The following is a 13,955-nucleotide window of genomic DNA, read 5'->3' on the forward strand; positions in this document are numbered from 1 at the left end:
GTAATCGTATTCCTCTTCAAAAGATGTAAGAGGCCAACTAAGGTATTATTTTGACAACAAAAGGGTACAGAAGATAAAAACATATATTCCAATTCCACAACAGCTTTGCTCTAGTCTTGCCAGAGGGTTTTCCAGACAGAAGTGGGGAAACATCATCAATGACAGGAAATTAAAACAACTGTGGGCCGGGTGCAGTGGCTCACGCCTGTAATCCTTATACTCTGGGAGGCCGAGGCCGAGGCCGGTGGATTATTCCAGGTCAGGAGTTCGAAACCAGCCTGAGCAAGAGCGAGACCCGTCTCTACTATAAATAGAAACAAATTAATTGGCCAACTAATAAAAATAGAAAAAATTAGCCGGGCATGGTGGCGCATGTCTGTAGTCTCAGCTACTAAGAAGGCTGAAGCAGAAGGCTTGCTTGAGTTTGAGGTTGCTGTGAGCTCGGCTGACGCTACGGCACTCTAACCCAGGCAACAGAGTGAGACTCTGTCTCAAAAAAAAAATAAAAAATAAAAAGCACAATCATGCAAAGAGGTCCATTTGAGCATTATCTGTGTGCTAACAAACAAAATTTCAAACATAAATAAACTTAAAAAGAGCACATATACTAAGGGGGCCCTGTGTGAGATACATATGAATGTGAACAAAGTCTAGATGAGTTGCAGTTAAAAATGAACAAAGTTGGACTAAAACAGCAGGGTAAGAATTGATTATTCTTTTTTTTTTTCTTTTTTGAGACAGAGTCTCATTCTCTTGCCTGTGCTAGAGTGCTATGGCCTTAGCTTGGCTCACAGCAACCTCAAACTCCTGGGCTCAAGCAATCCTCCTGCCTCAGCCTCCCGGGTAGCTAGGACTATAAGCATGCACCACCATGCCAGGCTAAATTTTCTATATATTTTTAGTTGTCCAGCTAATTTCTTTCTATTTTTAGTAGAGACAGGGTCTCCCTCTTGCTTAGGCTGGTCTCGAACTCCTTAGCTTAAACAATCCACCCGCCTCAGCCTCCCAGAGCCAGAGTGCTAGGATTACAGGTGTGAGCCACCACGCTCGGGCAGAATTGATTATTCTTTCTGACATTTTGTTATATTGTATACTAAAGAGACAAAAAACCCCTAATTCTCTACAGGCTCTATGACATGCAAAATGGTACCAGTTGTTATAGAAAGAGTACTTGCCTGCTTTCCATCCACCTCTATATCTGCCACATAGTTCTCAAACACCGTGGGCACATACACCTCTGGGAACTGGTCCTTGCTGAAGACTATGAGCAAGCATGTCTTGCCACAAGCTCCATCACCAACAATCACCAGTTTCTTCCTGATGGCAGCCATGGCTGAAAAACAAAACATAGATGTTATCCGAAATCCACAGGAAGACAAACCTCAGGTTATGACACACACTTTTATAACCATGCAGCACAAGCCCAAATTCAAAATTCTAGTATACCATTTCAATTGGTACCAAAAGGTTATATACTAAAAATAATAACTAACATTGGGCTTAATGGTGACAGACTGAAAAGAAAGTACTCCCCCTAAGATCAGGAACAAGACAAGGATGTCTGTTCTTGGCACTTTTTTTTTGAGGCAGAGTCTTACTCACGCTGTTGCCCTGGGTAGAGTATAGTGGCATCACCGTAAATCAATGTAGCCTCCAACTCCTGGGCTCCACAATCCTCCTGCCTCTGCCTCCCAAAGTGCTAGGACTATAGGTATGAGCTGCCATGCTCGGCCCACAATTAGGCACTAAATAAATTTTTTTTTTTTTGAGACAGAGTCTCACTGTGTTGCCCCGGCTAGAGTGAGTGCCGTGGTGTAAGCCTAGCTCACAGCAACCTCAATCTCCTGGCTCAAGTGATCCTCCTGGCTCAGCCTCCCAAGTAGCTGGGACTACAGGCATGCGCCACCATGCCTGGCTAATTTTTTTTTTTTTGTATATATATTTTTTAGTTGGTCAATTAATTTCTTTTTTTTTTTTTTTTTTTTTTTGAGACAGAGTCTCGCTTTGTTGCCCAGGCTAGAGTGAGTGCCGTGGCGTCAGCCTAGCTCACAGCAACCTCAAACTCCTGGGCTCGAGTGATCCTTCTGCCTCAGCCTCCCGGGTAGCTGGGACTACAGGCATGCGCCACCATGCCCGGCTAATTTTTTGATATATATATCAGTTGGCCAATTAATTTCTTTCTATTTATAGTAGAGACGGGGTCTCGCTCTTGCTCAGGCTGGTTTTGAACTCCTGACGTTGAGCAATCCGCCCGCCTCGGCCTCCCAAGAGCTAGGATTACAGGCGTGAGCCACAGCGCCCGGCCTGGTCAATTAATTTCTTTCTAATTTTAGTAAAGACGGGGTCTTGCTCAGGCTGGTTTCGAACTCCTGACCTCGAGTAATCCGCCGGCCTCGGCCTCCCAGAGTGCTAGGATTACAGGCGTGAGCCACCACGCCCGGCCTAAATAAAATTTTTAACATTGAAGTGGTGGGACATTATATACACACTGTTTTTCATTTGTGTGCCAGGAGAAGATGAGAAAGAAATGGAGCATCAGGAAGAATGTAAAGAGCAGCTTTCAGAAGCAGAAGGCAGTGGGGAAGATGAGCCAGGAAGTGACCTCAGTGAGATCACTCCAAAAAAGTCAAATATCAGCCCTGCCCAAAAAGGCAGGATTACAGGCGTGAACCACCATGCCTGGCCTCTTCTTGCCACTTCTATCCAACATGCCATCTGAACTTCTTATCCAGGGCAATTAGGTAAGGAAATGAAATTAAAGCAATCCAGATTTTGGAAAGGAAGAAGTACAACTATCTCAATTAGTACCTGACATAATCGTTTATGTGGGAAATCCTAAGGAAGTCATTTAAAAACTTTGGGAATAAACAAGTTCAGAAAGGTTTCAAGATACAAGATGAGTATAAAAAAATTAATTATATTCCCATAACCTTACAATGAACAACGTGAAAATGAAATTAAAATAATTTCATTTACAAGAGCATCAAAAAGAATACCTATAGGGCAGGCGAGGTGGCCACACCTGTAATCCTAGCACTTTGAGAGGCCAAGGTGGGAAGATTGCTTGAGGCCAGGAGTTGGAGACAAGCCTGATCAAGAGGCTTGTCTACAAAATAGACAATTCTCAATTTTCAATTCTACAAAATATACAAAAATTAGCTGGGCATGGTGCCACGTAGCTGTATTCCCAGGTACTCAGGAGGCTGAGGCAGAAGGACTGTTGAAGCCCAGGAGTTGGAGTTTGCAGTGAGCTATGATGACACCACTGTACTCAAGCCCAGGTGACAGAGTGACACTTTATCTCAACAAGCTAAAGTAATCAAGACAGTGGACAGTGTGGTACTGGCATAAAGACAGAAATACGTATAAAAAATGAATACAATTGAGAATCCAGAAATAAGCTCTTGCCATTTATTGTCAACTGATTATCAAAATGGGTACCAAATAACTGAATAAAGAAAAAAGTAATGTTTTCAATGAATGGTGCTGAGACAAGTGAACAGAAACATACAAGAATCAAGTGAGATCCCTAGCTCACATCATATACAAAAATTAACTCAACATGCATTATAGGACTAAATGTAAGAGCTAAAACCATAAAAAAAATTTTTAAATGTTATAAAATATACATAAATTATTTTTTTGTACAGACAGGGGTCTTACTATGTTTCCCAGGCTGGTCTTAAACTCCTGGCCTCAAGCAATCCTCCAGCCATGGCCTCCCAAAGCACTGGGATTACAAGTGCATTTTAACCACTTTATGCATACAGTTTAGTGGCATTAAGTACACTGACAATGTTGCACAACCATCACTACCACCCATGTCCAGAAGTTTTTCATCATCCAAAAATGAAACTTTGTACCCATTAAATAATTCCCCATCTTCCTCCTCCCCAGCCCTTAATCACCACCACCATTCCACTTTCTGTCTCTCTAGGAATCTGACTATTCTAGGTACCTCACATAAGTGGAATCATACAGTATTTGTTTTTTTATGACTGTATTATTTTACTTAGCATAGTGTCTTCAAAGATTATCCATTTTGTAGCATGTGTCAGAATTTTCTTCATTTTGAAGGCTGAATAATATTCCACTGCAGGTATATACCACATTTTGTTTATCTGCTCATCTGTCAGAACACTTGGGTTGCTTTCATCTTTTGGCTAGTGTGAATAACGTATTCATCACTAGCAATCGGGAAAAACTGATAAAACTGGATTTCATAAAAATTTAAAATTTCTGTGCTTGAAAGGATATCATCAAGAAAATGAAGATAATGCACAGGACAAAATACTTGTAATTAACATAATAACATATCTGATAAAGTGGCGGTCTTTGAATCAGGGACCAGTTTCATGGAAGACAATTTTCCCATGGGGTGGGGGGAGGAGGTGTGCAGCACACGGGTGGTGATGTGAGCCATGGGGAGCAGGGGCTGTAAACACAGATGAAGCTGTGCTCACTTGCTGCTGCTCACCTGCTGCTCTGTGCCCCCCGAAGCACAGCAAAAGGACTCATCTAGAATGTATAAAGAACTTTTACAACTCAACAAAAAAGCAGCTTAGTTGGGTGCTCAGGCTCTCTTATGAGGCTGCACTCAAGATGCTGACTGAAATCCAGACTATATAAAATATTCTTACAATTTAACAATAAAAGAGACAAATATTTAAAAATGATGTTACTTAAAAATGCCTGGGACATAGGCATCCGCATAATGTTAAGGAAAAAATAATACCAACATAGTTTCCATGAAAAAAATTATGTATGCAAACCTCAACTAAATATTAATAGTCTTTTGGCTGTAATAGGATAAGTAATTATATTACTGAAACTTCTATATTCTAAATTTCCTTTAGTAAATATTATTTCTTAAACATTACTTATGTTCAGGAGATAAACATTTAAAAAAAAAAAAAAAAAAAAAAAGAGACAAATAATCCAATTCCAAAATGGGTAAAAGATCTGAGTAGATACGACCCAGCAATTCTACCTCTAGATAGATAGCTAACAAGAAATGAAAACACATATACATAAAAATTAACATGAATGTTCACAGCAGGATTACTTATAATAGTCAAAAAGTGTAAACAACTCAAATGTCCAACAACTGATGAATGGATAAAATATAGTATGTCCATACAATGGAATATTAGGATAAAGTACTGACACACAATATAACATGGATGATATTAGAAAACATTATGTAAGTGAAAGAAGCCAGTCACAAAGAACGATATGTTGTATGATTTCATTTATGTGAGATGTCCGGAGACAGAAAGTAGACTGGTGACTGCCTAGAGCAGGGAGCTGGGAGGGGAATGACTGCTAATGGAATAGTGGGGTTTATTTTGGGGCTGATGAAATTTTTCCAGAATTGTGAAGATGATTATACAACTCTATGCATATACTATCATTCAAACTTTAATGGAGTGAATTATAAGGTATGTGGGGTTATAGTTCAATAAAACTGTTACCAAGAAAAAATAAAAGAGAGATCTGTAGATTCCTTCTATCTAGCAGACTCTGGTGGTGAGAACACCCCAAATCTCCTCTCTCCCTCTCAGACTGTACTCCAATTTTTAGCAATACTTTGTTGCAGACTACTATTTCCTAGCTTCCCTTACAGACATGACCAACTTCTAGCCCATGAGATGTGAACCAGCATGTTGTGGGACTTCCAGAAGTCTTTCTTAAAGTGAAGTCACATGCTTCTTCATCCCTTCTCCTTTCCTGCTGCTTAAACCCAAAGTTAGGGATGGTTTCTAAGCAGCCATCCTGGAATGTGAGGATGAGTGCACCAACCTGAAGTTGGAAGAACAAAAGGTATTAATAAAAGGAGCCTGGATCCCCGATGATCTTGGGAGCCACCATTCAGCCCCAGACTTCCTTAATTCCATACTTCTTTTACAAGAATGAGAAATAAATGTTTTACTTAAGATGGCATTTTTCAGGTCTCTGTTATCTGTAGTCAAACTAATCCTAAAAAATATACATGGCTGGTCTGAATGCAGTGGTGCTTACAACTAGTTGATCACAACCAGTTACAGATTCCTTCGTTACTTCGCCACTCCCACTACTTCACTTGACCTTAAAAAAAAAAAAAGAAGAAGAAGAAGAAGAAAAAGAAACAATATACACTAATTTTGACAAAGTTATATCATTTAAAGAGAATGTTTCCCAACTGGAGTGGATAAGACAATCCACTGGGGTACATGAAGGAAACATTAGAAAATTAAAAATTATTTTAGGTCAGGTGCAGTGGCTTACACCTATAATCCTAGCACTCTGGGAGGCCGAGGCAGAAGGAATGCTTGAGCTTCGGAGTTTGAGACCAGCCTGAACAAGAGTGAGACCCCGTCTCCACTAGAAACAGATAAATTAGCCAGTGTGGTGGCATGCGCCTGCAGCCCCAGATACTGGGGAGGCTGAGGCAGGAGGACAGCTTGAGCCCAGGTGTTGAAGGTTGCAGTGAGCTATGATGACACCACTGCACTCTACCCAGGGTGACAGAGCAAGACTCTGTCTCAAAAAACAACAACAAAAAAACCCCTCACAATTTAGTTCAGAAAACACAAAAAATTTAGCTATAGCTGGCTATGGTGGCTAATGCCTATAATCACAGCACTTTGGGAGGTTGAGATAGGAGGATTGCTTGAGGCCATGGGTTTGAGATCAGCCTAGCCAACATGGCAAGACCCTATCTCTCCAGACAATTAAAAATATTAGCCAGGCATTGTGGTGCATGCCTGTAGTCCCATTCCTTGGGGGGTTGGCGGGGGTGGGGGGTGACTGAGCTAGAAGGATTGCTTGTGTCCAGGAGCTAGAGGTTGCAGTGAGCTGTGATCCACTGCACTCCAGATGGGGCAACAGTAAGACTGTCTCAAAAACAAAAACAACAACAAAAAGAAACCAGAAATGAGAAAGAAGAAAGATCATTTTTGGTCTCTTATGAAATAATCCAGGGCACAGACACTATGGGTTTATTTTAAGAAGTCTTTCCTCTATCTTCAGTCTGACTGCTAACATCTTGGTAGGATTCATAAATCAAAAAAAAAAAAAAAAAAAAAAAATTTTTTTTTTTTTGGAAACAGAGTCTCATACTGGCTAGAGTGCAGTGGTGTCATCATAGCTCACTGCAACCTCAAACTCCTCAGCTCAAGCAAATTCTTCTGCCTCAGCCTCCCAAGTAGCTGGGTGCACGCCATCATGCCCAGCTAATTTTTTCCATTTTTGGTAGAGACAGGGTGTCGCTCTTGCTCAGGCTGGTCTTATACTCCTGAACTCATGTGATCCCCCTGCCTTGAACTCTCCTAAAGTGCTAGAATTGCAGGCATGAGCCACTGCACCTGGTTCATAAACCAATTTTGCTTTCCTCATGCTCCCAAATTCATGTCAGGATTTGATATACTTTATACTTCTTGTCAGGCCTAACTTGCACTGGTTTGTGTCCAAAGTCAACTAACCAGGACCTTACAGGATACAAACAAAATTCATTAGGAATACCCTGGTTCAAGATAAGGCTACAATATTTGAATAGCACGCTTCCTAGAAGACACTCAATTTTCAAGAAATAATCTGTCTCAATCTAATGTGGTTAAAGATACAAAGTTTTACATCCACTAAAGTACAAGTAAAAAAATAAAATAAATAAAACAAAAAGGTACAAAAAATGAAAATGCCAGGGACCAACCAAAAAGGCCCTCAAAAAAATACCTCATGGGGGCATCTCTGGCCCAGGAAAAACGTATAATTTTCAACCAGTGACGATGACAAAGAAATTACAAGTGATTGTGGGACAAAATGAAAGCCTACAATTATAAAGTAATTTCTAAGATGCTAGGAGGCTGGCCATATACACAGAGATGATAACAAGAAGTAAAAAGTACAAACATCAGAAAATCAAACTTGCTATATTTTGCATGAAACAACCTAGGAAAAATTTTTACAGAATTATCTTTGTTCTCTACTTTACTATAATACAGCATGTTTTTAAGTACCTGGTTTGCCAGCTAAAGAAAAGAAATCTGGCTGAGCTCTCTTTGCCAGATGTGTTCTAGGCTAGGTTCAGTCTCAGAAATAATTTTTTTTTTTTTTTTTTTGAGATACTCTCCCCCTGTTGCCCGGGCTAGGGTGCAGGGGCATTAGACTAGCTCACAGCAACCTCAAATTCCTGGGCTCACACAATCCTCCTGCCTCAGCCTCCCAGGTAGCTACAACTACAGGCATGTACCACTGTACCTGACTAATTTTTTCTATTTTTAGTAGAGATGGGGTCTCACTCCTGCTCAGGATGGTCTTAAATTGCTGAGCTCAAGCTATCCCACCTCAGCCTCCCAGAGTGCCACGATTACAGGCATAAGCTACCTCACCCATCGGTTTAGTAAATTTTAAAATGAGATAGTATGAGTCCTCCAACTTTAATCTTTTTCAAGACTGTTTTGGCTAATCTGGGTCCCTTGGAGTTCTTTATGTATTTTAGGAGCAGACTGTAGATTTCTGCAAAAAAGCCTGCTGGGATTTTGATAGGGATTCCACTGAACCTATAGATCAATTTGGGAAGTATTGTCAATTTTACGATATTAAGTCTTTTGACCAATGGACACGGATGCCTTCCCATTTATTTAGGTTATCTTTTATTTTTGAGACTTTTCCCCTCCCTCCTTCTTTCTTATCTTTTTATTTATTTATTCATTCTTCCTTTTTTTTTTTTTTTTTTTTGAGATAGAGTCTTGCTCTGTTGCCCAGGCTAGAGTGCCCTGGCATCAGCCTAGCTTACAGAAACCTCAAATTCCTAGGCTCCAGTGATCCTCTGGTCTCAGCCTCCTGAGTAGCTAGGACTATAGGTGTCCACCACCATGCCTGGCTAATTTCTTTTTATTTTTAGTAGACACAGGGTCTTGCTCTTGCTCATGCTGGCCTGGAACTCCTGATCTAAAGCCATCCTCCCACCTAAGCTTCCCAGAATGCTCGGATTACAGGCATGAGCCACCATGACCGGCCTTGTAAGATATTTCAAACCACTGGCACCTAACTAAACGAAAGATTTGCCTCCTACCACCACTTTGTAATAGCCCTACTTAATAGCTTTTAATTAACAAAACAACCCTAGCAGGCCACCCGTGGTGGCTCACCCCTGTAATCCTAGCACTCTGGGAGGCCCAGGCGGGCGGAACCCTCAAGATCAGGAGTTTAAAACCAGCCTGAGAAAGAGCAAGACCCCGTCTCTACAAAAAATTGAAAGAAATTAATTGACCAAATAAAAATATATATACAAAAAATTAGCCAAGCATGGTAGCACATGCCTGTAGTCCCAGCTACTCAGGAGTCTGAGACAGAAGGATTGCTTGAGCCTAGGAGTTTGAGGTTGCTGTGAGCTAGGCTGATGCCACGGCACTCACTCTAGCCTGAGCAACAAAGGGAGAATCTGTCTTAAAAAAAAAAAAAAAAAAAAAGGAATGTGCAAGCTCAATTAAGTTATCACTTGCTGAGAGGAGCCTGCTAGTTTTAGTCCGTCGTGCTCCTCAGATACCTTAGGCCCACCCTGGAAAGACTTAGTCCACAATAAGTGGAGTTTTCAGTGAGAGAGCCACATGTCCTTAAGAGACTTCTTCCTTTGGTGAATACTGTCATGACACTTCTTACTGATGCTTCAGGGGCTCTATTCTGTCTAGAATTCCAACAGTTAACCATTTAGAATGAATAAAAGGTACAGAAAAAGCAGTAAGACTGCAAACTATTAAAACTAATTGATAGGCCCAAGTCTGCACACTGATTTAGAAGACAGAGCAAGTTAGTTTCACAAAAGGACAGTTTTACTTCTTTGCTGGCAAGTGCATGTCCACCTATAATGTCCAGAGTCTGTAAGAGGCTATCAGCTTGACAGTCCACGTCAGGATTTAGCCCAGATCTTACCTAAAATACTAGTCAGCTTGAACCAGTGAACAAGTAACAAGAAAATGAAGATGTAACAAAAGCTAGGTGTGGTGGCAAACTGGTAGGCTTGCACCTGTAGGCCTGTCATCCCAACTACTCTGGATATTGAGGCAGGAGGATTGGTTTGAGGGCGGGAGTTCCAAAACCAGCCTGGGCAACACAGAGATACCCTATCTTTAAAAAAAATTTTTTTAATTTAATTTTTTTTTTTTGAGTCTCCCTTTGTTGCTCAGGCTAGAGTGAGTACCATGGCATCAGCCTAGCTCACAGCAACGTCAAACTCCTGGGCTCAAGTGATCCTCCTGCCTCAGCCTCCCGAGTAGCTGGGACTACAGGCATGCGTCACCATGCCCGGCTAATTTTTTCTATATATATTAGTTGGCCAATTAATTTCTTTCTATTTTTAGTAGAGATGGGGTCTCGCTCTTTCTCAGGCTGGTATTTTTTTTTTAAGACAGAGTCTCAGCCGGGCGGCTCACGCCTGTAATCCTAGCTCTCCGGGAGGCCGAGGCGGGCGGATTGCTCAAGGTCGGGAGTTCGAAACCAGCCTGAGCAAGAGCGAGACCCCGTCTCCACTATAAATAGAAAGAAACTAATTGGCCAACTAATATATATAGAAAAAAAAATTAGCCGGGCATGGTGGTGCATGCCTGTAGTCCCAGCTACTCAGGAGGCTGAGGCAGCTACTCAGGAGGCTGAGGCAGTTGAGCCCAGGAGTTTGAGGTTGCTGTGAGCTAGGCTGACGCCAGGGCACTCACTCTAGCCTGGGCAACATAGTGAAACTCTGTCTCAAAAAAAAAAAAAAAAGGTTAAAAGGAGTCATGGTTATTTAACCACAACAGAGTGAGACTGTCAAAAAAAAAAAAAAAAAATTTTTTTTTTAACCAAAGGGGAAAATAGGGAGTCAAAGTTAAAAATTTCCTTAATGAAGAATGAGAAAGTCACCTAACAGTTCAACAAAGTAAAGACAAACAGAAAGCTGCTTAAACTTAGGCACCCACAGGATTTCAGACATTTCCAATACAAAATTTATCAAGCATGTACTATGTTTATATACATTAACCATTAATAACTGTGCATTACTGCCTTCAAAGTTGGCTTTCCTAAGCAATAAGCTAATGCAATAAACCAGAACTAGTTAAGTAAGAAGGATGGTGGGACAGAAAAATCCATTCAATAATCAAAGAACGTTCAAAAATTTAAGCCTGAATCACAAAGCCATCCAACAAATTAACACCATCTGGGTTTCAAAAACTACACTGCACTGCAGAAGCAATGTTTTCCAACTCAGTACTTGGAAATTAAGTCATTTCCAGGACTCCAGGTAATCTTATCTAAAGGGCCCAATTCCCTGACAGAACTGTTTCATTTCTACTGGCACCACAACGGTTTTTTAAAAAATAATAGCATGTTTGTTCCTAGACATATCTTCCTTCCTTCCACATCTCTCTTCTATTTGGAAGATATTTTCCTTTCAAGATGATGAAGTGTTGGCTGGGCGCAGTGGCTCACGCCTGTAATCCCAGCACTCTGGGAGGCCGAGGCCAGCAGACTGCTCGAGGTCAGGAGTTCGAAACCAGCCTGAGCAAGACCCCGTCTTAATTGACGAACTAAAAGTATATATACAAAAAATTAGCCGGGCATGGTGGCACATGCCTGTAGTCCTAGCTACTCGGGAGGCTGAAGCAGAAGGATTGCTTGAACCCAGGAGTTTGAGGTTGCTGTGAGCTAGGCTGACGCCATGGCACTCACTCTAGCCTGGGCAACAAAGTGAGACTCTGTCTCAAAAAAAAAAAAAAAAAAAAAAAAAAAGGCGATGGAATGTCACTTCTTCCATAAAATTTTCCCTGATCTCTGCTGCCTCTTCTATTAATTTCCCTTCCCCTCCCCTCCTTTGTGAACATCCTTTCACCACTCCATTATTCTTATCTAAACAGGACTCTCTCAACTAAACTCATCTTTATATCGCCAATGCTAAGTAAGTAGTACCAGACAGCAATAGGTTTTCCACGTGTGTTTGCTGAATGAATGAACTGAAGCCACTGTATAATTTCCCAGTGACTGATATATATAGAAATAAAATTTAACCTCAAATCCAGCTTTCAAAAGAGGTGCATATGAAGCTCTCCTCAATAACCTCTTAAATAAGACTTCCCTCGTAACTAATTTATTCGTAAGCAGGAAGGAAGCCAAAGACTTCAACGATAAGTATAAATTAGAATAGAAAAAGTAAAAAAATACACTCAGAGCAGAGTCACTGCTTAAAGTGTGAACACAAGGGACAGAATGTTTGGGCTGCATTCAATCCCAAAACTGATACTGTCACTGCTTTAGCACCAACATGGTAGCCTCTAGTCATTATTATTATTTTAATTAAAATTTAAAAATTCAGTTCTTTTCTCACACTAGCTGTATTTAAATGGTCAATGGCCACATGGTGGCTGACAGCTATGGCATTGGATAGTGCAGTATAGTGCATGTTGATCATCACAGAAAGTCTACTCTTGGCCGGGCGCGGTGGCTCACGCCTGTAATCCTAGCTCTCTGGGAGGCCAAGGCGGGCGGATTGCTCGAGGTCGGGAGTTCAAAACCAGCCTGAGCAAGAGCGAGACCCCGTCTCTACTATAAATAGAAAGAAACTAATTGGCCAACTAATATATATAGAAAAAATTAGCCGGGCATGGTGGCGCATGCCTGTAGTCCCAGCTACTTGGGAGGCTGAGACAGAAGGATCGCTTGAGCCCAGGAGTCTGAGGTTGCTGTGAGCTAGGCTGACGCCACGGCACTCACTCTAGCCTAGGCAACAAAGTGAGACTCTGTCTCAAAAAAAAAAAAAAAAAAAAAAAAAAAAAAAAAAAAAAAAAAAAAAAAAAAAAAAAAAAAAAAAGAAAGTCTACTCTAAACAATTCTCTCCCATGGCTGTTTGGCAGAGAGAGAATTCTTATTCAACGCTATAAGGATCTGCCAAAAACGACAAACCCATAATTTCACATTGTAGATTTTTCTAGAAAATGTTCACCATGCCAACATCAGGTCTTTGGCTCACACCTGTAATCCTAGCACTCTGGGAGGCTGAGGCAGGTAGATCACTCAAGGTCAGGAGTTTGAGACCAGCCTGAGCAAGAGGGAGACCCCCGTCTCTACTAAAAATAGAAAGAAATTAATTGGTCAACTAAAAATATATACAGAAAAAATTAGCTGGGCATGGTGGCACATGCCTGTAGTCCCAGCTACTTGGGAGGCTGAGGCAGGAGGATCGCTTGAGCCCAGGAGTTTGAGGTTGCTGTGAGCTAGGCTGACGCCACGGCACTCTAGCCTGGGCTACTGAGTGAGACTCTGTCTCAAAAAAAATAAAAATAAATAAATAAAATAAAATAAAAAATTCTAATAAGCACTCTCATCTATCCTTCATACTTCCTTCCCAGTCATTCATTCTTCCACCCACCACTGTACTGTAATGGTAGTCTCCTCCCCAGAAGGCCCAATGGCCTTGTCTCAATTCTTTTTTTTTTCCTTTTCTTAAGAGAAAGGTCTCCCACCTCAGCCTCAGGAGTAGGTGGTACTACAGGAGCATGTCTCTGAGCCAGCTCCTTGTCTCAATTCTTAGCTCCTTTGCACTTGACCAGCCTCACACAAACTACAGGTCTTCTATGGGCTATTCCCTGATCTAGGTGCTAGAGATGCAGCCTTATCTGGAAGACATTCTTAAGGAAAACAACTCAATGTAATTAAGTGCTCTAACAAAAGTTTAGGCTAGGTATGCTGGTACATGTGCCTATAGTCCTTCCTACTGCAGAGGCTGGAGGTGAGAGGATCGCTTGAGCCCAGGAGTTTGAGGCCAGTCTGGGCAACATAGCAAGGCCCTGTCTCAAAACAAACAAACAAAAACCAAAAAACCCACCACCACAAAAATTACGGGATATAAAAAAAAAATAACAACTTATCCACTTTGGTATGAATAGAGAGAAAAATTGAGTGATTCTGCCAGAGGGCTTCAGAGAAGGTGACATCTCACTTGGACC

The 13,955-nt window shown here is 41.3% G+C and overlaps 2 protein-coding genes across 4 annotated transcripts in view; both read right to left on the reverse strand.

The window, feature by feature from the left end:
- GPX1 (glutathione peroxidase 1) overlaps positions 1-13,955 on the reverse strand; it is a 266,951-nt gene that overhangs the window by 12,519 nt on the left and 240,477 nt on the right. The gene's annotated exons all lie outside the window — the stretch shown is intronic.
- The window catches only part of RHOA (ras homolog family member A), a 50,291-nt gene that overhangs the window by 10,375 nt on the left and 25,961 nt on the right, over positions 1-13,955 (reverse strand). For 2 of the 3 annotated variants that reach the window (XM_012771273.3, XM_012771272.3), the window contains one exon: positions 1,176-1,333. In XM_012771273.3, coding sequence (XP_012626727.1) covers positions 1,176-1,331 — 156 coding nt within the window. In that variant the 5' untranslated portion in view covers positions 1,332-1,333. Of the gene's footprint in view, positions 1-1,171; positions 1,334-13,955 lie in introns of all 3 variants that reach the window. The other variant, XM_076007808.1, reaches the window with a different exon arrangement.

Source organism: Microcebus murinus, chromosome 1 (genome assembly GCF_040939455.1).
Source record: "Microcebus murinus isolate Inina chromosome 1, M.murinus_Inina_mat1.0, whole genome shotgun sequence".
NCBI classification, from domain to species: Eukaryota; Metazoa; Chordata; class Mammalia; order Primates; family Cheirogaleidae; genus Microcebus; species Microcebus murinus.